Here is a 23,110-nt window from a genome sequence, read left to right as displayed (position 1 = left end):
CTTCTTTGGTTCCACTGGCTCAAGCCTGCAGAAAGAACCTGGGAGCTGAAAGTCTGTCAGGAATAGGGGGTGGAGTAATGAAAGCCAGTTGGCACAACCCTAAAAGTAGATTGTCCTGCCCAGGAGGAAGCAGAGCCAGGCCAGCCAGCCCTCTCCCGGGCACCCTCTGCCATACGGTCTCCTGTGAAGTCCCAACCAGGTTTTAAAGACATCCTCTCCTTCATTCATCTGCAGTTGAGCTGATGGGCATTGGCATGATTCTGGAAACCCACTATTTATAAATACTTCTCATATTAGAGGTCAGTGAATATCATAAAAGGAAATAAAAAATACTAGATATCTTTTTAATTCCGTAAGATATTTCTTAATATTCTTGAGAACAGTTTTTTTGCTCAAACTCCAGCTTTGGCTTGAACTGTAAAGAATTAAAAAGTGTTTAGAAATAAAACAAAGATTTCAAGACCTAATTTACAGTTTGGAAGACATGAGTTTGATGGATTTTGCTGGTACTCATTACAGAGCAGAATTATGCCGGCAGACCGCAGATGGAGAAGTAATGTCACATATAATAGCACTGGAAGAGTGCTCTTAAATAATCTAGTCCAACTCCTGCTTCAAGCAGGAAGAGCACTAACCCTTTCCAAGTGGTTATTTAAACTTTTTTGGTAATGCTTCATATTAATGGTATTTTTATAAATAGTTTATAAAAGGAATAATTACTAGATAATCATGTTACACACATGAGTAGTGTTACAGAAACTGTAGTTACATCCATCTATAATTCCTTCTACTGATATTCTTATAAGTCATCATTATATATAACCTATTACCTTCTGGACAGTGTAACAACTAACCATTATTAAAACATCAATTAATCATTTATTAATCCTTGGTAAACCACTTTTAGATGTTCTTGTGACAGATGGACAACATCCTGTAATATCCTGAACAAACCATATGGAATTAAGATTGAATTAATTAAACATTATTGAATTAGGGATAACACCTTTGGGGTACACCATTAAAAATGCAGTTGTTAATGTGTTATCACGTTGTATGTACCTTCTCTACTAAAGGAAGGGAGGGGGGGGAGGTGCTGATATACTTCCTCCCTCATCAACCCTTTGAAGCTACCTCATAGAGAGATATGCAAATACAAGTTCAAATTGGATTCTCCAGGGATCAAACAGACAAAGAAAGGGGTTTTGGATAAACCGTCTGCTTTTAAACTGGTTCATGGTCTTTCGGATCCAGCAAATGGACAAGATGCCTGGTCCATGGAATTCCCCAATCCTTAGGGTAGGGTTAGAAGAACTGATCCTACGGAGGTCTCATAAGGTGGGGTGCTTGTTCTATGTAGAGGCTGGAATGAACTTGTGACCACACAGGAACCCCTTTGAAGGGCTGTTCCTGCCAGAGCCCATGTTAGAGTTAGAATGAATTCTGGTAGCTCATTAGCATGTGTGTAGATTCTTTTATTGTTTTTAATATATTTTCTCTGTAATGCTTTTTACCTTAATAAAGCAGGCTTGCATAGGAAGTGCTGCACGGTTACATACCTGTAGCAATTACACCAGTTAACCGTCTCTAAAGAGAAAGCAAGCATGTGTACTTGAGCAACCTATCTGTGCTGAAGGAAGGAAACTGTGCAGTCTGAACATACCCTGGTCAGAAGGGAGAGGGGCGCGTGTCTCCACCAAGAAAGGCAACAGCTGGGGAGCTGGGACCCTAAACTTGGGGGCCCAGGATGGACCACGGAGGGAAAATACAGGCTCAGTTGCCCTGAACTGTGACAGTATTTAATGGAAAATGGGACCCCCCTTAGAAAAAAAGGGGGGGTATCCAGTGACTGTACCACAGCTAACAAGGACAAATTATTTCATATATATGCTCTTAACTTTTACTGATAACTTACTGGTGATGAGTTTTTATGGATTGCTGGAAGAAGTGGTTGCGGCTGCTGCTGTTGGAGTAGTTGTTGGTTAGTTGTATTCTGTGGCAGCTGGATTTGCTGGAGAGGTTGGTGGTTAATCTTTGACGGAAGTTGTGGCTGAGTCTCGTCAAGTGCATCAGGTGAAGACTGAGATTCTGGCTTCGATACAGATTCTAGTTTTGATACAAGTTCTATTTTGGGTAGATTTGGCTTTGGCTCTGTTGGCTGAACAGGTTTCTGTTCCAAATATTGTGGAGGAGGTCCTAAAACTTGGCCAACTTGAAAATAAGGGTATTTCAAAGCCTGAAGAAGAATATAAAACATATTTAATACACTTCTATAATTAAAATGCAATAACTTCTTCACCAGAGATGTAAGCAGGTCTCAAGCTTGTTAACAAATTCCACAGTGGAGGTTCAAGATGGATGCAAATGAACTCACATGTGTAAGTGAAGCACATGGAATGGTGTACACTTGATATTTGATTCTGTGGCGAGGAAGGGGTAAAATAAGACTGTGGGGGGGTATCAGGGTGGCATTGAAAAATATGACTGGCAGATATTGCAGGGTGTGTTTTTGAGGAGAATGTGATAAGAATCTGGTGCTTGTAAATTATGCGAACAAGCAGCCTAGAAATACCTAAAAAAGATGAATGGACGGATAGATAGCTTACAGATAACTTAGAAGGAATGTCCTACATCCCTTAAGAGCCATCTTTCCAGCCCAGCACACATGTGGATTCTCTATTGCAATGTTCAGTTCACATAGTTTCCTAGGTTACCAGCATTAATCAGGAATATCCCCAAGGGGGATATTTCTGAATTAAGTTCTCCTCTGACTTAGGTTAGATAGGCTACATCTATTGCTGTATATGGGAACAGCCTCATGTAAGTGTCTTACACATATGCATCATGGCTGTTATTTTGACATATATATATATATACACACACATACATACATACACACACACACACACACGTGTGTGTGTGTTCATTCTTTAATTGGTATGCTCTAATGAGCAAAGTTTATCCTGCATTTTCAGTTCACTCTATGTATGTTCACATCGCCAGCTTGCTTGCTTTGTTTTATATAGCTTACTGTGGCCTACATCCAGAGATGGCATTCTCATGATGTTCATCTGTAAATGGCAGCACCTATTTTCTTGACCTTGGTTGTTCATTCTGCTTTTTTCCTTAGCATCCTCATGTCCTCTGCTGGGTACACAGCACAGCAATACCATATGGTCCAAAGGTGTAGTTTTCCAGAGCAGCCCAAAGCATTGTTTTGACACCTGAAATCTAGGAGGGAGCTATGCTCCAGCACTTGTCATTGTCCGAGCCTTAGGGATGGTCTACACTGCCACTGGGAGGTGTGATTTCCAGCACTGGAAGACAGATCTGTGCATGCTAAAAATAGCAATGTTAACACTGGCATGGGCGATGGCTCAGGCTAACTGCCTAAGCTTAGCCCCAGATGGTCAGGCAGGCTTGGACTTGGGTGTCTAGCTCAAGCTGCCACCCCTGCTGCAATATCCACACTGCTATTTTTAGCACAAGTCCATCTACCATGCTAGCAATCACACCTCCCAGTTGCAGTTCCTAAGAGCAGGATTAATTTTAACCAACTCCTCTTCAAAGGCAGCATTTAAGTTTTAACCAGGTTTTTCTCAGCAAAAGTGGGTTTTGAAGTGAGCCACTGAAAGAGTAGGAGCGGCTTTTTCTTTTCAGATTGTGTGGCTTTGGAATGGTTTCATTGGCTTCTTAATTTTGTGTGTGCACATTTAACTTTTTTAAGCTTGTCTATCTTCCTTTTCTTATGTAGGCAAATCCAAGTTATTTTGCCTAAGAAAGACACCTAAGAATAAACTACTGAGGTAGTAAAAAAAGCAAAACCCACCAGCATGCTCTAGTTCAAATCACTTATAAATTTCTCTCCCCCACCTACTCCTTCACTCAGTCTGCGTTTAAATGTGTTTCCAATTAATTTAAATACCATAGCAGCCATGTACCAAGTTATGAAACAGATGGTTGTTGAAATAAGGATCAGCATTAAGGGACCTGTAAAAATGTGCTGAAATATTGTGTGTGTTAGGGCCAGATTTTGCCTCCCCTACTCATAATTAGTCATATTTTGTTCCCAGAGCCATCTCATTCAAGTTAAAGAGACGTCTCAGAGTAAACTACTATGCATTATGTGCTTAATCTACTTTCATTAAGGTCAATGAAAAGACTTCCATTCACTTCAGTAGGAGTTGAATTGAGTTTTATGGATAGGGCTGCCAGAATCTGGCTCTTAGCCTTTGCAGCACTAGGATGTGACTCTGTAAACATAATTCAAGTGATTAGATCACTCACTTTGCATGAGACAATGCAGTTTGCATACAACATACTGCATGAAGGAAATATACCAGCCTGGCCATGTAAATGTCCTCCTGTCCTACAGGAAAGGAAGTTCTCAATGTTGTTCCATGGCATCCACTCTGATGAACAAGATGTGAAAAATTTCAGTTTGGGTCAACTGTGAAATGGAGATCTGGATTTGGGTCCTGATTCCAAAACACCTGGATCTAAGGTTTTATTTAAGACCACCTGTAATACTGAAAAACACAGAACCAAGATCATTTTTGATGATCTCAGCCCCAGGTAAGTCCATAAAATAGAACTAAGAGTGAATTTGTCCCCTACTGTTTGATACTTGTAATGTCACTGAGTGGTACAGGGGAAACTCAGAATCCAAAACAAGCTCTGAGCACACTGTACATCCATAGTCAATTACAATTCAAGTCTTTAGGGCTATACATCATGTCCACATGGGTTTAAGCTTGCTCGGTTAACAGATATGAGCATCACTTCATTTAATATTCTGAAGTGAAACTGTCTAAAACAGAGGACTAAAGATCTAATTAAAATATAGCAGAAACAACCATTTTAGAAGTGTAACAAATTTATTTCAAACTATTGAAACAAAGGGTATTCAATTCAGTACTGTACTAGCCATCAGATTAATTTAAAAACTAAATGGCAGTAGTCTGCATTGCTGCCTGATTTTCATATGATTAGATCCCTGAATTTTTGAAAGTCAAAGTTGATCAAATACCTGTTGTCAACTTTGCATATTTTTTAGGGTAAAGTCAATGTCAAATATTTGCATTGGCAGAAGAGTGGGGGTTCCCCACCCCCCACCTTTTGAGAGTTATAAACTGATTGTCTTATCTGACCTGATGTCACACTGACCCGCATACAAGACCGCTTGATCACAAGCACTAAAATACAAAATCATACAAAATGAGACCTGCAGCACTTTGCAGATATGCAATGAACATTCTAAGTACCACCATGGATTTTTAGCAAAAAAGTTGTAATGTAAACAAAACCCACCCCATCAAGCAGCTTCTGGCACTACACTACATAGAACCAAACTTAATTTTCTACTGTTAACTACAACATTTAAGGAAAACAAGTTCTGCACAATTACACAAACATTTAAATAAAAACAATGAGGAGTCCTTGTGACACCTTAGAGACTAACAAATTTATTTGGGCATAAGCTTTTGTGGGCTAAAACCCACTGAAACCATTCCATGCATCTGATGAAGTTTCCAGCTGGAAACATTTTTTCAAGAGAGGGACTGAAACTATAAAAAGGAGGGACAAACATCCCAAGGCACCCCTCTCTATCTCCCTGTCCATTGCATTCATGGCACCTGAAGAGATAAAGGAAGAATTCACTGGACTCTGAGGGAAGGGTCCTGACCTACAGGGTTTGGTCAGTAAGACTGCTGAAAGCATGTGGTAAGAAACTTTGCTTGAATCTGATATAGTCTGTTATGTTAGGTATTAATAAATATTTTCTCTTTACTTTTCTTGTAACCATTTCTGACTTTTATACCTTAGTACTAGTACTCACTTAAAAGCTCTCTCTTTATTGAGTACAAACTTGTTTTATTGTTTTATCTAACCCAGTGTGTTTAAATTGAAGTGTCTGGGTAACTCTGTTTGGAGTGACAAGTTGTGAGCATATTATTCTCAAATAAATAAGATGATATATTTTTTACTGTCCTGAAGAGGGCTGTACAGTACAAGACATAAATTTCTGGGAGAAAAATCTAAGACTGGTGGTGTATTGGGGTCTCCCAGCAGTATAACCAAGGCTGGTGAGAGCCAGAACGTAACCCAAGTGTGGCTTGCAGGCTGCAGTTACACACAGACACTCACAGTGTGGCTTGCATGCTGCAAGGCTGTTTGTGAGCAGCCCAGGTGGGAGCTACTTCAGCAAGGCACTGTAAGGCACCTAACATTGCAGGGCAGGGGTCATACAGCTGCTCATTAATCTGTATTGTACTCTGGTATGTCACACCCCCTCTCCTACTTTTTTCCTTTTTACATTGCTCTGGGCACCAGCTTGCTGCCTTCCACCCCAGAGAAGGCTGTATTTCAACAGGGCAATATATATACAACTAGTAAAATACTTTGAGATCACCCAGGATGAGAAGCACTGTGTATATCTAAAATGTTATTACTAAGTCCAGAATATATTTGATGAGAAAGAGAAGCTCTGGGGAACAGGCTCCCCAGCAGCAGAGAAACTCAGAAGAAATGGCACGTTCACTCTAATAATGATGCCCCAATAATCCCTCAACTCCACCCTCATCCCATCAGCCCTGTTCCCCACACTGCCCTTTACCCCTCCAGGGTGGTTCTGGCTCAGTGGTGGGGAGCAGCAGCCTGGGCGCCAGGACAGCAGCAGACCAGTCAGAGTTAGATGAGGAGGTGGAGTCAGCCACGTTCCAGAACTCTGAGGTGACGGGAAAGCTAGGCCACTCCCTGCAGTTCAAGGAGGAATTTGCAAAACACACCCACCCACTGCTGCAGAGGAGGGCTTCCTATTGGAAGGACAGAGCATTGTGATGCATCATGCTTCAAATGGATGGAGACAGAATGAACTGCCTTGGCTCTGCCCTGCAGGAGGAAGGACACATGAACAGTAGGGGTGGGTGAAGAAAACAGAGAAGGAGAAAGAATGCCTGTGTGATGGGTACATTTCTACAGGGCTCCAACACTAACATTTAGCACTACATCACAATAGCATATGGACTATTGCACACCAACTCCTTGACACCTGTTTATATGAGCCCACACTAAAGTCTCCTTTATGCACTGCACAGCTGACTCCTTGACAATGCAATTTAGGCCAGTTGTTCCTTTTTACAGAAGGGCTGTGTGGCATTCTCTGTATGATGCCTACAGTGCTAGAGGTGAGTCTTGTAATACTAGTTCTTTTCGTAAAGTGGAGAGAGGTGGTTGATTTATTTTGTACCACCAGCTTAGTCACATTTGAGTCACCTGCATTATATCCACATGTGACTAGTTGGATTTTCATCTTGTCCTGCAATATTCCCTTTTTCGGTTATATTCCCTGCTATAATCCTCTTTTACATCCTATAAGTGTACTTACATTAACTTTGGATACACACAAAAAGGTATCTTATTTAGACACCTTTGGTACTTGGCAGTACACATATTTTGGGTTTTTATTAACTCTTATGGAAAAAGATGTGATATACCATTGTTGAAGTCCCCATAAAATTTGTCCCTGATTGCTTAGTAAGGTTCACCTCACATCTACACAAAGATATTCAGCTCTTATATAGCACTTTTCACCCACAGATCTCACACTACTTCACAAAGGAAGGTTTTATCACTATCCCTTTTATTAATGGAGAAAATGAAGCAGAGAGAAGTAATTTGCTCAAGGTCACACAGCAGGTCAGATACCAGGAAAACAACCCAGGTCCTCTGAATCCCAGGTCAGTGCTCTGTCCATTAGACCACATTGATTAGTTCACATTGTTTCACTTGCTGACTGAATTTATTCAAGTAAGGTATGACAGAGACTGAGGCTCTGATATGGACCTGTGCTGACAGCATCAACAAGACCAAATTACAGAGAGAACATAACTCAAAGTTTGATATTATTTGAACCACGCAACTTTGAACATTTGGGCTTCTCTCCGGTCTTATTTCCGCCCACATGTACAAAATAGGAGGCTGATTTTTACTTTCTTACAGTGCTATGATGATCATTTGGCTAGCATGTGTAAAATTTTAATGTAAAGCACTATATAAATTATTAGCCTTATAATGAATCCATCACTTAGGCAGTCTTACCTGACTTGCTGTAGGTCGCTTCTTTGGATCCCAGTTCAGCATATCAGTCATAAGCTGTATTGCTTCACTGCTGGCATTTGGAATGAGAGTTTTGAGGTGCATAGGGATACATTGTGGGAAGCGGAAATTCATGGCAGACGCAAGCTGGTACCCTTCTGGCCAGTCACTCTATTAAAAAGTGAAAACAAGACGTCAGAGAGTTAACACACTACATCGTTTTGGATCAAATTAAAACAGAATTCTACAATCTGCATGCTAAGAAGGGAGGTGCACAGACCAAGTCACTAATCTGGAGTCTAATCTAACTAATCCACTAATCTAAGATGGAGTCACTAATCTTGTGGAGATAATCCATAATGCCTTGCCATACCTGCATCTCTTCAGTCTATTAAAAATTCTGCAGGTAAAGTTGTCTTCTTCTGCTGCCGCTGCCACTGCAACCATCTTGCCCCAATATCCCTTCACCAGCTTCCTCTCATTTTCAGCATTAAGTTCAGGCTTCTCATTTTTACCTTCCACCCCTGCTTACGTCTCTCTTCTGTCTATTAATCTTACATATCCTCTCACTCCCATGTACCTTCCTTTCATACTACTGTTTGCTCCTGTCACCTTCTTTCATGCCATCCCCTACTCTCATTTCCCATGCATCAAACATCATTTACCTCCTCCTTCAAACCTTCTTTCATGAAGTCTCCTCACTGTTGCATCTCCACACCTCCTTCCATTTGAGCTGTTGTGCTATGGTTAGTTGTATCCAAATTGAACAGTATGCTCCTTGGAGTGGAGACTGTCTTTCTATGTGTTATGTAAAGTGGCACACACATTTAGAGTGTACTACAAATAACAACACATGTAGTACTTTTGTAACTCATTGCAGAATCAAGCATTTATGATTTTTGTTTTAAAAAGAACAAAACCTGATTTGTACCTGCAGAAAATAAATATGTTTGCATACTCGAATATTTGCCTGCTCAGATAGCTACTTGTGCAAGCAGTTTCTCTGTGTGTGTGCAAATGCAAGTACAAGTGCACATTTTTGTAAGCACTACTCAGCCTACATTTATCAAAACTTGGCCCTTAAATAGCATATGGTGCCTAAAATAATTGAAAGTAATTCTAACACTTACAGATTGTCTACATTTTTCCTCCCTTTATGCCATTGCTAACAATATTTTACATGAAAACAGGAGCCCTCTATCTTATGAGTTTGTGTTCCATTGTTTCCTCACTTTAAAGGCACAATTCTCTAATTAAGACACCATAATAATTTGGCAATGTTACAATGAAAAAAATATTTTAATGCAAATATCCTTAAAGCCACATGTGCAACCTCTTTTTTAAAAAAAACAATTTTTCATTTATCTGGCTTTCATCATGATGTAGAGTAAGTGGACATAAAAAATCACACATCATATAAAGGGTGTTAATACACAAAACAGGAGTATTATTCTATATGTCAATAAGAACAAATAAGTACAATTTAGAAAGCATCAGGTGTTTGCACAAGCAATTAGTATATCGTCAATAGTTTATATGCACCCATTAAAGGCAAGAAAGCACTTCAAACAATTTATTCATTTTATTCTCATTAGCGTATACTACTATAAATCTACAATCGGACTTACCTTCTTTGGAGTCCCTAATACTTGGCAAATTTTGAAGATTTCATCTACTTCGCTTGTCCCTGGGAAAAGAGGTCTCAGCGTGTACAGTTCAGCCATTATGCTACCAACAGCCCATATATCAATAGGAGAGCTATAAATAGAAGATCTCAACAAAACTTCAGGTGCACGATACCTAGAAGAAATCATGGGCCAAATTCAGAAGTGGAGGTACAAAGCAAGGGTAAGTTAAGGTCATATGTTTACTGCATAAATCACTTACCATCTGGTAGAAACATAATCGGTGTATGGTGGCTGAGATCTTAATTCTCTAGCCAATCCAAAATCAGCTATTTTCACAAGTTCTGGGCCCATACAGAGAAGGTTTTCAGGCTTCATATCCCGATGGAAAAAACCTGAGAGTATATACAGAAAAAGACAAATTATGCCATCACTTGTTCATCAGCCAGCTTTGATTTAGCCATACCAAGTTCACTTTGGGATTCTCTGGAGACCATAAGCTTTTCTTTCATTCACACTCTTTCAACATATGTTATATTATAAAGGAAGGAAACAGTTTTCCCATCATTTAATTTGATTTATTGGTAAATTAATAAGCACAAACTATCTGGTTTTAAAACTCTAAAGAAAACACGCAGCAACTTTCAGGAAATGGCTGTTTCATTTTGAACTGTGATGGTTTGGCTATCAATGCAATGGTAGTTTGTTTTGTTTAATAATTTTAAACAACAAACCAGTTTTAGAAACAGAGCACTTTTTGTTTCTTCCTCTTTTTTATATATATATACACATACACACACACACACAAAAATAAACAAGAGTCTCTGACAATATTATTCAGCTAACATTTCTTGTAGGAGTTAGTTTTATTTATCACTCTGGGACCACCTTGCAAACATTGGATTTTAACAGGACATCCAAATTCTGATTTTAGATGTTCATATCAGCAGTTACACATATAAATGTCTGTTTCATGCACCTAAATTCTAATTTGAGCATCGAAATACAGGATTTGCAAGTTTTATTTAGGTATCCGTGTTTTAAAATTAGGCTGTCTATAACATGGTTTCTTCCTCTACACAGTCTAATCAGCCTTGCTGTTTAATTCAAATATGTGGTTAGATTTGTAGAAAGTATCTATTGACCCCACTAAGCAATACTGCAATTCAGTATTTACTGAATTTATTGGTTTTCTACGTGCAGCCAAGAAGATATGAGTACCATCATTATCAGGAGGCGCTGGAGATGGACTGGCCATGTGCTTCGGATGGAAACTGACTCCATCACCAGAATAGCACTAAGATGGATACCTGAAGGCAAGTGAAAACAAGGCCGCCCGAAAACATTGTGGTGAAGAGCTGTAGAAGCTGAGCTGAAAAACCTGGGACACAGCTGGGGAACCACTGAAAGACTTGCCAGAAACAGATCGGAGTGGAGGAGCTTTGTCACTGCCCGAAATACCAGAGGCATAATGCATACTAACTATGAACTGAAAATCTAAAAATCACAAGGATTCAGCTCTAATTATGAAGGCAAAAGGTGATTTTGTAAATTTCATCATCTTTCTATGCCAATATATCTAAGATTAGAATAACACTAACATTTTATAGAAATGAGACTTTTCACAAGTTCTCTACATGTGACTCACTCATCTATTTTATGCGTATAAATAGAAAGTTTGTTGATGACCAGAGAATAATCTATGGTCATAAATCAAAAAGACACGAAAACAATACTTTATAGATCACTTACAACATTAGTAAGCATAGGAGAAGTTCTTTTTAGTGAGTACTGTATCCAAGAGTCTTACTATGTCTGTGTAGAAAAGCTAAGCCAGAGATAACTTAGAATACATGTTCTTTATTTTATCATCAGTGAACATCTTATTTTCTCTGACATATTGCAGAGAAAGTGATGAGGGGAGGAAAAAAAGTATAAAAGATAACATGAACAGGAGAGTAGGATGATACTTTTTTAATATAAAGGGACTTGTTACTAGTATATCAGAATGCAGTTTAAAAGATGCTTTGCACACCAGAATAAATTAAGTGGAATATTTTGCTAAATTTGTGTAAGTTCTGAAAGATGCAGTGCACCCACAACTTCTTCAGTGAGCTGTGGCTGCTCATACCTGCTAGATTTCATGCAATAGACATGTTCATTTTGTATTTTAGTGAACAAATTATTTCAACATTTTTGTAGATATTGCATTAATTTATTTTGATATCTTAAAAGACAGATGAAACTGCAAAGTCACAATTGTCCCCAAACATACCCTCTTGAGAAAAATAAGAAATACACTGTATAATACAGCATGCAACCTTCTTCAGAATCAAAATCATCTTTGATCTAGGGCTGAAACGTATTAAACAGTCTCTAAATAATAATTATTGGTGCTTTCAGAAAAGAGAGCCTCCGATTACAGAAGAACCAAATATAATTTAAAAATCCAGATGGCTTTCTTAAGATAGCACATTTTTGAGACTACATATGGCAGCCACATACTTTCTATAATATGATAACTTGATCTGTTTAGCCTGTAACCCCAGCCTTAATCAAACTTGCATTATCCTCTTTCTCAAAAGAGGGCTGCACAGTTAAAGTCTGCAAAGAAACCTACCGTGCTTATGGATAAAAGCTAGCCCTTGTAATATCTGATACATAATGTTTCTGATGACTGACTCAGGGAACAACTTGTTTCTGCAAAGAAACAAATTTACATAAAATATTTAACTATTTCAAGCAATTTTTATATAGATTTTTTTTCCTGTAATGAATAACATTTTCAGCATTTATACAATATATTATAAAGCAACTGAACCTCAAGGGTGAAAGAACAAAGCAAAATTTTTATATGAACAATCTAGGGCTTAATATGTAGTTCCATTTTCAAGTAAAACTCTCTCTGATTGCAAAGGGTATTGTGTCTGCCTAAGGACGGAAAGATCAAGTTCCACGTCTGTATATAAATATGTTGGTCTTCTCTCTCTTTCTCTCCTATGTACACACAACCATTCCCCACCGCTTCCCCACCCCACCCTCCGCAAACCAAACCAAATATAGGCAGTTGGTGAAATATTAGTCTAGTGGTGGGCAACCTGCGGTCCATCAGGGTAATCCGCTGGCGGGCCACGAGACAGTTTGTTTACATTGACTGTCTGCAGGCCTGGCTACCTGCAGCTCCCAGTGACCGCAGTTCGTCGTTCCCAGCCAATGGGAGCTGCAGGAAGCGGCAGCCAGCACGTCCCTGTGGCCCACACTGCTTCCTGCAGCTCCCCTTGGCCAGGAAGAGCGAGCAGCCGTGCCTGCGGACGGTCAGTGTAAACAAACTGTCTCGCAGCTTGCCAGTGGATTATCCTGATGGGCTGCTTGTGGCCCATGGGCCACAGGTTGCCCACCACTGAGATTCATACATTAAAGGGCTTAAGAAAATTGCTTTCACAAATTCCTGCATGGCTACTATACACCCAAGGCATTTGATTATCTCAGAATTCTTATCTGGTTGCATTATTCCCACTATACTGGAAGCTGAACAATTCATAATTTGTTCTCAGATACATAGGCATAACTTCCGTTGACCTCAGTGGGGCTGACATTAAGGACAGAATGTACAATCAAGCTTTTATTAATTTGAATCTACTAAGTATGGAATGAATCTTAAAACAGAAATTTTAACACATTGCTCAAGATATCAATAGAACTCATTAAAAAAAGTGCAAACACCAGATTCCACTGAACATTTTACAAATGAAACATACCTGTCCTTCATTAACTGATAGAGATTTTCCTTCATATACTCAAACACAAAATAAAGGTGGTCATTTTCTCTGATAACTTCTTTCAGTTTTATCACATTGGCATGATTCAGTTTCTTAAGAGACTGCAATACAGCAACATGTGTGTTAAAATTATGACAGTAATTTTGGTTATTCAACAGAGCTAAAATAGAGCAATGCCTAAAGTTTTGTTAATTCTACATTAGAAATAGTTCTTGGACAAATGCAGTGTATCTTGTCTATTTTTCTGTACTTCTTCTGAATACCTATTTGCATTCCTCTACAACAGTGTTACGTTTATGAAAGAATAAAGCTTCAGGGGCAAATTTTTAGAGTATCCAGTTTGTGCAAGTGAAACTACTGTATTTGGATGCATAAATCCAATATTTTTCAACCAGGCACTCAGTTATCCATAATTTGCATGTAAAAAAGACAAGGCCAATCAACAGAAAACTTACAGTAAATGGATATTTTAAAGTTGATATCAAAATCATGACTACAACCCATGCATGCAAGATAAATTAATAGGACTTGGATGAAAACAGCACATTGAAGATCCTTCCATATCATATAAATATCACAAATCACAAGATACAGAATTTTTCAGCTCCACCATTAATCAGTTTACTACACTGCTTCATATACTATTTAATTTAAAATAATATGTTACACTGTTGGATGTAAAAACTTCAAAAACAAAATGTCAGGTAGGAGATTAAACTTTCCCTCTCGCTCCTTAATAATCTGGTTTTATATTTAGGACTAAGGTATAAATTTAAACAAGAAGGCAAAGACACAACATTCAGTATACATTAAAAAACATTATGCTCTCAGTTTTACCTTGACTTCTCTCAAATTCATACATTCATCCCAAGAATAGAACTTTCTTTTCATCCTGAAATAAAATCCAGAAAATACAGTGTATTCTAAATGAACAATACATACAAACAAAATTTTCTTAGAACCAAGAAAGATCAGGAATGTGTCACTTTTCAGCAGCGTAACAATCAAATTCTATTTTCAATATATTTCAAATATACTTGATTTAATAATTTTATTAATATTTACTAAATTTGAATTGTATTGTTTTTAGGTTTGCCACAGTTTAACGTAATGTATGATATGTAACCACTACACAGTTTTTAGAAGGTAGTTAGCCACATAGACCAAGGTATCCCCAAGAGTTCTATAAATATCAGCAAGCATTTTACCCCACCTATGTAATCTGAACTATGTCCTTAATCCTGTGGGAGTCAGCATGACCCAGAGGATAAGACATTGGCCTAGGAATTTGAAGTAGGGGAGGTCACTTGGGTATGTTTACACTGCAAGTGAAAGTGCTATTGTACCATGGTAGTGACAATCTAGCTAGCATACATAACAATAGTGGTGTACAGACATGGTGACACTGACTTCAGCGTGGGCTAGCTGCCCAGTACAAGCCTGCTGGGGAGCCTGACTACAAACTCAGGTTGCTGAAAGTTATGTACAGACTAATCCCGCTAGAATCCAAACATCAGGCTTTATTTTGCTCTTCCTGAAGTCAAACTCTCAGTGACTTATTCATAGATTCTAAGGCCAGAAGGGATCATTGCAATCATCTAGTCTGACCCCCTTTAACACAGGCCATAGAACTTCCCCAAAATAATTCCTGGGACAGATCTTTTAGAAACACATCCAATCTTGATTTAAAAATTGCCAGTGATGGAAAATCCACCACAACCCTAGGTAAACTGATCCAATGGTTAATTACTCTCACTATTAAAAATGTATGCCTTACTTACAATCTGAATTTGTCTAGCTTCAACTTCCAAGCATTGGATTGTGTTATACCTTCCTTTGTTAGACTGCAGAGTCTATTACTAAATATTTGTTCCCCCTGTAGGTTCTTAAAGACTAATCAAGTCACTCAGTCTTCTCTTTGTTAAGCTAAATAGATTGATTCAAAGAGCGCAATCACTATGTCATGTTTTCTAATCCTTTAATCATTTTCATGGCTCTTCTTTGAGCCCACTCCAATTTATCAACAACCTTCTTGAACGGCAGACACCAGAAATGGACACTGTATTCCAGCAGCAGGTGCACCAGTGCCAAATACAGAGATCAAATAACCTTCCTACTCCAACTTGAAATTCCCCTGTTTATGCATCTAAGGATCACATTAGCTCTTTTGGACACAGCAGCACACCAGGAACTCATGTTCAGCTGATTATCCACCACAACCCCCATTTTTTTTTCCCCACAGACACTGCTTCCCAGGAGAGAGTCTCCCATCCTATTGGTACTGCCTACATTCTTTGTTCCTAGATGTATACCTTTACATTTAACCATATCAAAATGAGAATTGTTTGCTTGCATACAGTTACTAAGCCTTTGAAAACAAAGCCAAATTCCAAGGGAGGGAAGGAAGAGAGTTGTAACTCTCCAGTATGAGGGCTGTATTAAAGCAGGTTGGGAAAGACACCTGCTCACATGGGCCCACAATGGGTTTCTTCCTTTAGAAACAGAATTGCTTTGGTGTTGATCTTTACTCTGTCAGAAGATCCAAGAAAACTTTAAAGTTACATTTATTATTTAGATTCCCTGATGACAAGCAGCTATGTTAGAGTGGATTGTGTAGCAAAGCAAACAGGCAGGAATATACTGCTTACAGTAATCTACTACATCATCTAATGAGACATGAAATGCATCTGTTCTACCCTTTCTAAAGTACAAGTAGTGAAAGCAAAATTAAATGTAATGGAGTCAGACCTCATTCTTGCACAACAAATTTAAACCCTTAGGAACAGAGAGACTTCTCGTTCTACGATGGGCCAGAGTAAGGTAATTTCTTTTTATGTGTATATGGGCAAAGTAGTAGTCAATCAGGACACAAAAAAGTGTTACAACATGGTTTGGGGTATTCCTCTGCAGGTGAAACCCATGGAGGAGCCACACTGGGGCAGAGCCTAGGGTCCGTGGGAACAGTAACTGTTCTCATATGCTCCCTGGACCAACTGCCCTACATCTAGCAAAGATTGCTCAGTCTTAGAGGTTAGAAACCGAACTCCTCTCCCCTGACAGGAATAATTTGCCCCAAAAGCTCTATATGGGATCATGTCTTGGTCACAATAAGTTTGTTTTTGTAGACCTATTTTATGCCCTTCTGCACAAAACAAAATGGATAGGGCCTGAACCTCATCATAAGAATTTAAGGATTTAGGAGTGCCCAGGAGCTAATGGTTTTAAGAAGAGATTTAAAACCAAACTGTCACCTTACTTATTTACTTACTTAACTAGGTACTTATACATTGCTCATCATTACAGTAACTTACTTACAAATGCTAAAGCATGCATAAGGATCTTTGTTTCTTTCTCTCCATCTGCCAGTTAAGAGGGAATATATCTGTTTTTATAGTAGTTAACATATTTATTGTTGGAAGACCATGTGTAAGAAGCATAGTTTCCATTTGAATCTGGAGGCTTGTGGTTATTCCACAGTCACAGGTCAGTTCTCAAGAAAGTTCTTTCACCCACACCTCTCGCAAGTCCCACTCTTGAAGCAAACAGTTCAGTTTTTCCCAGAGGAACATAGCTATCATGGGAATTCAATATGTAAACATGAGAAGAATTTGGTGAGCACTTTAAAGTATCTCACAGAGTACCAAAAAGCATATTGCAGTCACCTTTAAATTTCTGACATGCAACATAGGCAAAAAATTAGTTACTAGGATATTCAGAGCATTAGGGTATAGCTGTAACAAATATAACCACTGATCCAGCAGCTTTTCCTAAATTATCAACTGTAGGCCAGATTCTGCCCTTTGACTTTTATTGGGTGAAAGATCAAACTTATTACTTTCTTCTAAAGTTACTTCAGGAGAAAAAACACCAATGATTGATTTTTAAAACACATTCTGGTTTTGTTCAGGGGCCATATCCTTGGCTGGTGTAACTCAATTGACTTTCATGGAACCACAGTGTTTTACACCAGTTGAGAATGTGGTCCAAGGTCATCAAATCAGACATCTAAAAGAACACACAATCTTTGTTTTTTAAGATCTTAGTTTACTTGAAAAATTGTCTTAATTTTTTTGTACATAAATAGCATAGTATAAGAGAGTTACAATCTTAACTATTTAAGAGTACGTTTACTCAATATCACATACCTTTTGATAGCCACAAGCTCGCCTGACTCATTGCTCTTTCCCATGAGTACACTGCCATAGGTGCCGTCACCAAGTTGTTTCATGGTTGTGTAACGGTTCATTTTGTAAGACCTGGATTGCTGAAAGCCTTGAAAACTTTAAATGTCTCCTTTTATTAGAGGACTTCTACACTCAATTTTTAAGACAAATTTTTGTTTTTCCAGAATGATGATGTTATATGAGTGGACTGTTTGTCATAATTTATTAAGATATTTGGTCTTCTTCCTCAGGATTATAGCCACTTTGAGATCCAGAAATAAAGTAACAAAGAAGGGAATAATGCAGCCATTTTTACATACATCCTTAACAAACAAACAAACAAACAAAAAAGGGGGGGGGGTGAAAAAGGTGAATTTTAACATTAATGTATTCTAGGAAAAATACAATAGAATACTCATATCTAACATGAATAAAGAATCTTATATTAATGTTTTCGCTGTATAATGGAACATGTCAGAATGGCCAGGGTTTTTTTGCCATATGGAATAAAGATACAGATCTAAACTGAATATGTTCTACAAGCATCAAGCAACTTGCTACATCCATGTGGCTTTTCCTGTAAAATGTGAGAATTCTCCCCATAACACTGAGAGCACCAGGAGCTAACAATCCAGCATGAACATGACATCCCAATGTAGGTGTATTCTGCTGTTTAGGAGACATGTCCAACCCTGCAGCTGGCTAGCACATACTCCTGTCTGCAGGATGCGCTTGCTTGAAACAGCCTCCTTACAAAAGCAGCACCTTGTCCCACCATTCAGTGGTGCCTCTGGCATCAGTGAGGAATCGTGCACTGGCTGTCATGATGCCAGTAGCAGATGACCCACTCTGCTTATTCCCTGTGCACTGACCCTCCACCAGTTTGGCCACAAAGAGTACAAAGTAATCATTTTGCCCCTCATTGAAATGCAGCCACCTCTATGGTGAAATGAAATAATTGTTTAATAGAGCACAGCAACACTACCCAGCAGATCTGGAAGTAAATTATTGTGGAAATTTTACATAGGCAAAAAAAATTAGACTCCAATCTTCAACCTGCTGCCTTATAATGCCATCTAAAGTTTGCTATTTTAGGCCCCAATCCTGCAAACCCTTACACATATTATCTTCAATGGGCCTACTCATGGTAGACTCGGCTTATTGCTTAGTTTTATTTATTCTTTAAAAATAGCTATTAAAAATACAAAGATTTATTTTAGAAAGCCCTCTGAAAGCATGGTTATTTGCACTTTAAAAGACAGCATGTAAAGCATCAGAAACTATATAAAATATATATTAATATGCATATATAACAAATATAGAATGAGATTAATTTTAATAGGATTTGGTGTCCAAGTCACTTAGTCAGCTTTGAAAAATCACATACACACGTCTATATACTGTTAAATGATCCTGATAAGCCAGTTTTGTGTGTGTATTTTTTTTATATATATAATGTTTTCAATTTTATTCAGAACTGCCAGTGAACCAAAAAGATCAGTTATTCACACAGCTCTAATAATAAAAAACCCCCATGAATATTGGCAGGGGAATCCAGAGACTGGTTTAATATTTGAAAATACTTTTAATTCCCTTTAGTTGATTAGTTTTCAAGTTGGTGATTCCCCTTTACGAGTTCCTTCATTAGCCTATCACACTAAGTGGACAATCATTCTCATACAACTATACTGATATTAACACTGTATGTTGACACCTCTGTATACCATACCCAAAGGAAGTGGGTTTATATATAATCTCCCTACTAACAATAAATTTGAACCGTAACCCCAGGTCTGAAAATGCAGAAACTTTATATGTGTATCTGAACTTCATGATGGGTCACTAGCTCGAGAATCGACTGAATGAAAACAAGAGGACCCTGAATTCTAGGGAAATTTGCAGCCTGATCTAGATCCAAACTTGGAAACCTAGACCTATCTCTAAATCCTGCTCTTTGTTCACACTTCTCCCCTGACCACTTCCCAAGTAATCCCTATTTATTACTTAAATTGACCTCCAACATTTTAAATTATTGTTACTAAGTCAGAAGTGTACTAAACAAAAATAAATGCTATACATGCTAACCTAGCAGAATTAATTCTTTCCCCTGTGGAAACGTCTATCTTTGCAAGTTTAGAGCCCGATCCTGCCTCCCCTATGGAGCCAAAACAAGAGATTGAGGACTATAAGAAATGCAGCATCAGGCCCTTGGTAGCAACAAAGGTTTCTGTCCTGACCCTTCTGAAGTCAATAGGAGCTTTGCTGTTAGCTGAACAGAATAAGGCCTACACATTCTTCTGCACAACCTCATGTTCTGAATCTTACACAGCTCTGTGAAATAAATATGCCACTACATTCAGGAGCATCACCTGTGAGTACTTAGCTGAAAGAAGAAAGCCTACTGTAAACAACAGATTGTTTCTTATTCATAGTGACACACTGCCAATAATCTCTTCACATAAGATTAAGGAAGGATTAAAACAGAGGACAAATGGAGGACAAAGTGCAATAGCTTGGAAGACCCTAGTAGTTTGTCTACGCTGGCAGAATCTGAGCAATTTTGAAAGTACATTTTCACATTTGTACCATTACCATCTTATTATGTTATTTAAGCAGTAGTAACAGTCAGTAATGTCATCATTAATTTTAAAATGTCTATTTATAATTTTAAAATATACAGTGGGCAAACAGCAAATCACCAAAGTCCCTGAAGCACATTTATAATGCATTTCCACGGAACAGATTCAACAGTTGCATGCAAAAAGGGACAAGCTACCCAAACCCTAAAACATAGTAAATTGCAAACAAACTAGAAAATGCAATCCACTAAGGAGCCTCCATGCAGCTAAATAAAACACTTAGACCCCAATTTTGCCAACCCTATTTACACTGATTTATTGAAATCAATGGGACTATTCATGGAGCAAGTCACTACCCAAGATGAGTAAGGCTGGCAGGACTAGGCCCTAAATGATCCTGTTCTGTTAAAAATGCTTTATTAATAAAATAGTAGCAATACTTTTAAAAACAAAAATAAAACAAATTTTAAAAAACAGACTATGTCCCTTAAAGACATCTGAGTAGTTAGTATACAATATGATTAAAACAGATAGTAACCAAGTTCTAAGATGTATCCATACATTTCTTGAGCCAGATTATGAACCCCTTATTCAAACTGTTCAATCTCATAAGGGAACACATAGAGCATTTAGGGCGCAATTCTGACAGCCTTAATCATCTATTGGAGTACTCATGAGAGTAACTCCTTACCGACATACGTAAAGGATTCACACTCTGGCCCATAGTAAATATTTGTTTATATATGTATCATAAGGAGATTAATTTACTTTTTGAAAAGGTTTGGTACATTGTTTCATTTTTTATTGTTGACTGTCAGGATAATACACATTTTCCCCTTTAGAATTAAGCTCACGCTTGTCTTGAAAAAGAGGCCACAACTCTCATTTATTCAAGATGTGAAAAATCAAGATTTCCTGAGAAGTTTTATCTTAGATCTCACAGATGAAAATCAGACTGTCCTCATTAATAGATCTCACAGATGAAAATCAGACTGTCCTCATTAATACATATCATAACATTATCAGGGCTTGGGCTTACTCTTACGGGAGCCAATGGGAGCCAGACTGGGCTACCGGTGTGTTGTATCTTTATTGGAACAGAATTAGAACATGGCCCCTATTCTCCTCTCACATACTCTAAACCAGGAGTAATTCTACTGGGATAAAGTAGAGTAAGAAAGTGGAGAATCAGGCCCCTTGATAAACAATACAAGGATGGTTTGCAGAAGTTATCATCATGCCTTTTAGAGTCTACAGTCATTACTCAAACCAAATTCCCACTGACCTTAACAGCTGGCAATGGAAGAAGTTTTGCCTGGTAGGAAGGACTGCAGCCTGAGGGAGGGGGCGGGAGGCGGGGGAATTATCCTTGCATTGACTTCTTTATTGTTTACTTTTACAGGAGCTGGCTGCGACACTGGGACACTGCTGCAGCTTTATTAGCTGACTGCTGGCCAAGAGAGCGAACAGAACTCTTAAGTCTCTCATTCATCTGCAAGGAGCAGCCTTCATTGTAAGACTAACTTCAGGACGAGTGTTCACAGTCTCTGCCTTTGGGGAGGCTGTGCCTGTTTCAGACGAGGCATTTAAAGCCTTGTTCGGACATGTGATGGGCTCTCCCTTCAGCCAAACAGCCACACGAGAGAGATTCAAGGTTGCGTCAGGAAGTGAGCAAAAGGCAGCGCCTCTCTTTTAAAGCACGAAAGTCAAACTGCACCATGGGGAGGGGGGCACAGTCAGAGACACGTGTATTTTTTTTTTTGGGGGGGGGGGGGAGAATAATTCCTCCTCTGGCTTGCCCCACAACCCACCTCCCCCCGGGACAAAAAAACAAGTCAATCCTGAGGTGACATGCCCATCCCTGCTACCCCCCCCCCGCCCATCAGCCCCTCCTCTAGCCCCCCCCCCATCAACCCTCCCAACCCCATGTAACCCCAGCCCTTCCCCCATCGTCTCCCCCTTCCTCCTCCTCCTCCCGCACCCTGCCCCCACCCCGCACTCACTGCTGCGCTCCTGGCCGCCGGTGCCGGGGCCGCCCCCCTCTGGCGCGCGGCGCATCCCGACCTCGAACCGCCAGCAGCGCCCCCGCCGTGAGCTCCTCCAGCCCGGCCGGGGTGGGACTCGTCTCCTAGGCGACGGCGGGGGACGCGTGGGGGCGGGGCAAGGAGAAGGGAACCCGCCCATCTGCCGGCACCGCCGCGGCCGGGCCCTGGCGCGGGCGCTGACCACGTGACCCGGCAGGGCCCGCTGCGGGTGGCAATGGCCAGGGTGGCGTGCGGCGGGCACGCTGCGCTCGCGGAGCGTCAAACTCCGCCCCGGTGCGCGCGGGCAGCGCCACGACGCCTGTTCTGGCACGCGGGGCAGGGGCTGGTGTGCGCGTGCAGCCGTCCTGTAGCTACAGCTGTTTGGCAACTCACTGACAGCCCCTGAGCTCTGACGGCTACCACTCTGCAACCTGTCGTCATGCTGCAGGGGGCGTTTTGCTACCTGGGAGGTGGCTGCCGTTTCACGCTGCCTAGTTTTTTCCATGGTGGGAGGTGATGGGCTGCAGTAGCCAGGGAGGAACGCGCTAGCAGGAGAAGAAAACCCACCTCTGTGAACAATTTCCTTTCCCATATGCAGGGGTGGTAAGAGCCAAGCTTCCATGCCTGCTATGGGACTTTTTGCTTCAGAATAGGAAACCTAAATGCCTTAGGCCAGTGGTTCTCACCCTGTGGGTCAGGAGCCCATTTTAATGGCAGAGTCAGGACTGGCTTAGACTTGCTGGGGCCAAAGCTGAAGTCCAAGGCCCACTACCTAAGGCTGAAGCCCTGTATGGCGGGGATCAGGTTACGGGCCCCTTGCCTGGGGCTGAGGCTTTGGGCCTC

The 23,110-nt window shown here is 39.8% G+C and overlaps 1 protein-coding gene across 5 annotated transcripts in view; it reads right to left on the bottom strand.

The window, feature by feature from the left end:
- Window positions 1-22,463, bottom strand: part of MAK (male germ cell associated kinase) — a 56,990-nt gene extending 34,527 nt beyond the window's left edge. For 2 of the 5 annotated variants that reach the window (XM_084620070.1, XM_084620074.1), the window contains exons 1-9: window positions 22,247-22,463; window positions 17,647-17,987; window positions 14,339-14,393; window positions 13,481-13,602; window positions 12,343-12,422; window positions 9,985-10,117; window positions 9,726-9,897; window positions 8,101-8,268; window positions 1,916-2,236 (exon numbers count right to left, since the gene is read on the bottom strand). In XM_084620070.1, the coding sequence (XP_084476196.1) occupies window positions 1,916-2,236; window positions 8,101-8,268; window positions 9,726-9,897; window positions 9,985-10,117; window positions 12,343-12,422; window positions 13,481-13,602; window positions 14,339-14,393; window positions 17,647-17,747 (1,152 nt within the window). In that variant the 5' untranslated portion in view covers window positions 17,748-17,987; window positions 22,247-22,463. Of the gene's footprint in view, window positions 1-1,915; window positions 2,237-8,100; window positions 8,269-9,725; window positions 9,898-9,984; window positions 10,118-12,342; window positions 12,423-13,480; window positions 13,603-14,338; window positions 14,394-17,646; window positions 17,988-21,528; window positions 21,694-22,246 lie in introns of all 5 variants that reach the window. The other 3 variants (XM_084620071.1, XM_084620072.1, XM_084620073.1) reach the window with 3 other exon arrangements.
- Window positions 22,464-23,110: the final 647 nt, after the last annotated feature.

This window comes from Lepidochelys olivacea, assembly GCF_965140295.1.
Source record: "Lepidochelys olivacea isolate rLepOli2 genome assembly, chromosome: 2".
Classification (NCBI taxonomy): domain Eukaryota; kingdom Metazoa; phylum Chordata; order Testudines; family Cheloniidae; genus Lepidochelys; species Lepidochelys olivacea.
Note: the sequence above shows the minus strand (reverse complement) of the source record. Positions and strands in the feature narration are given on the sequence as shown.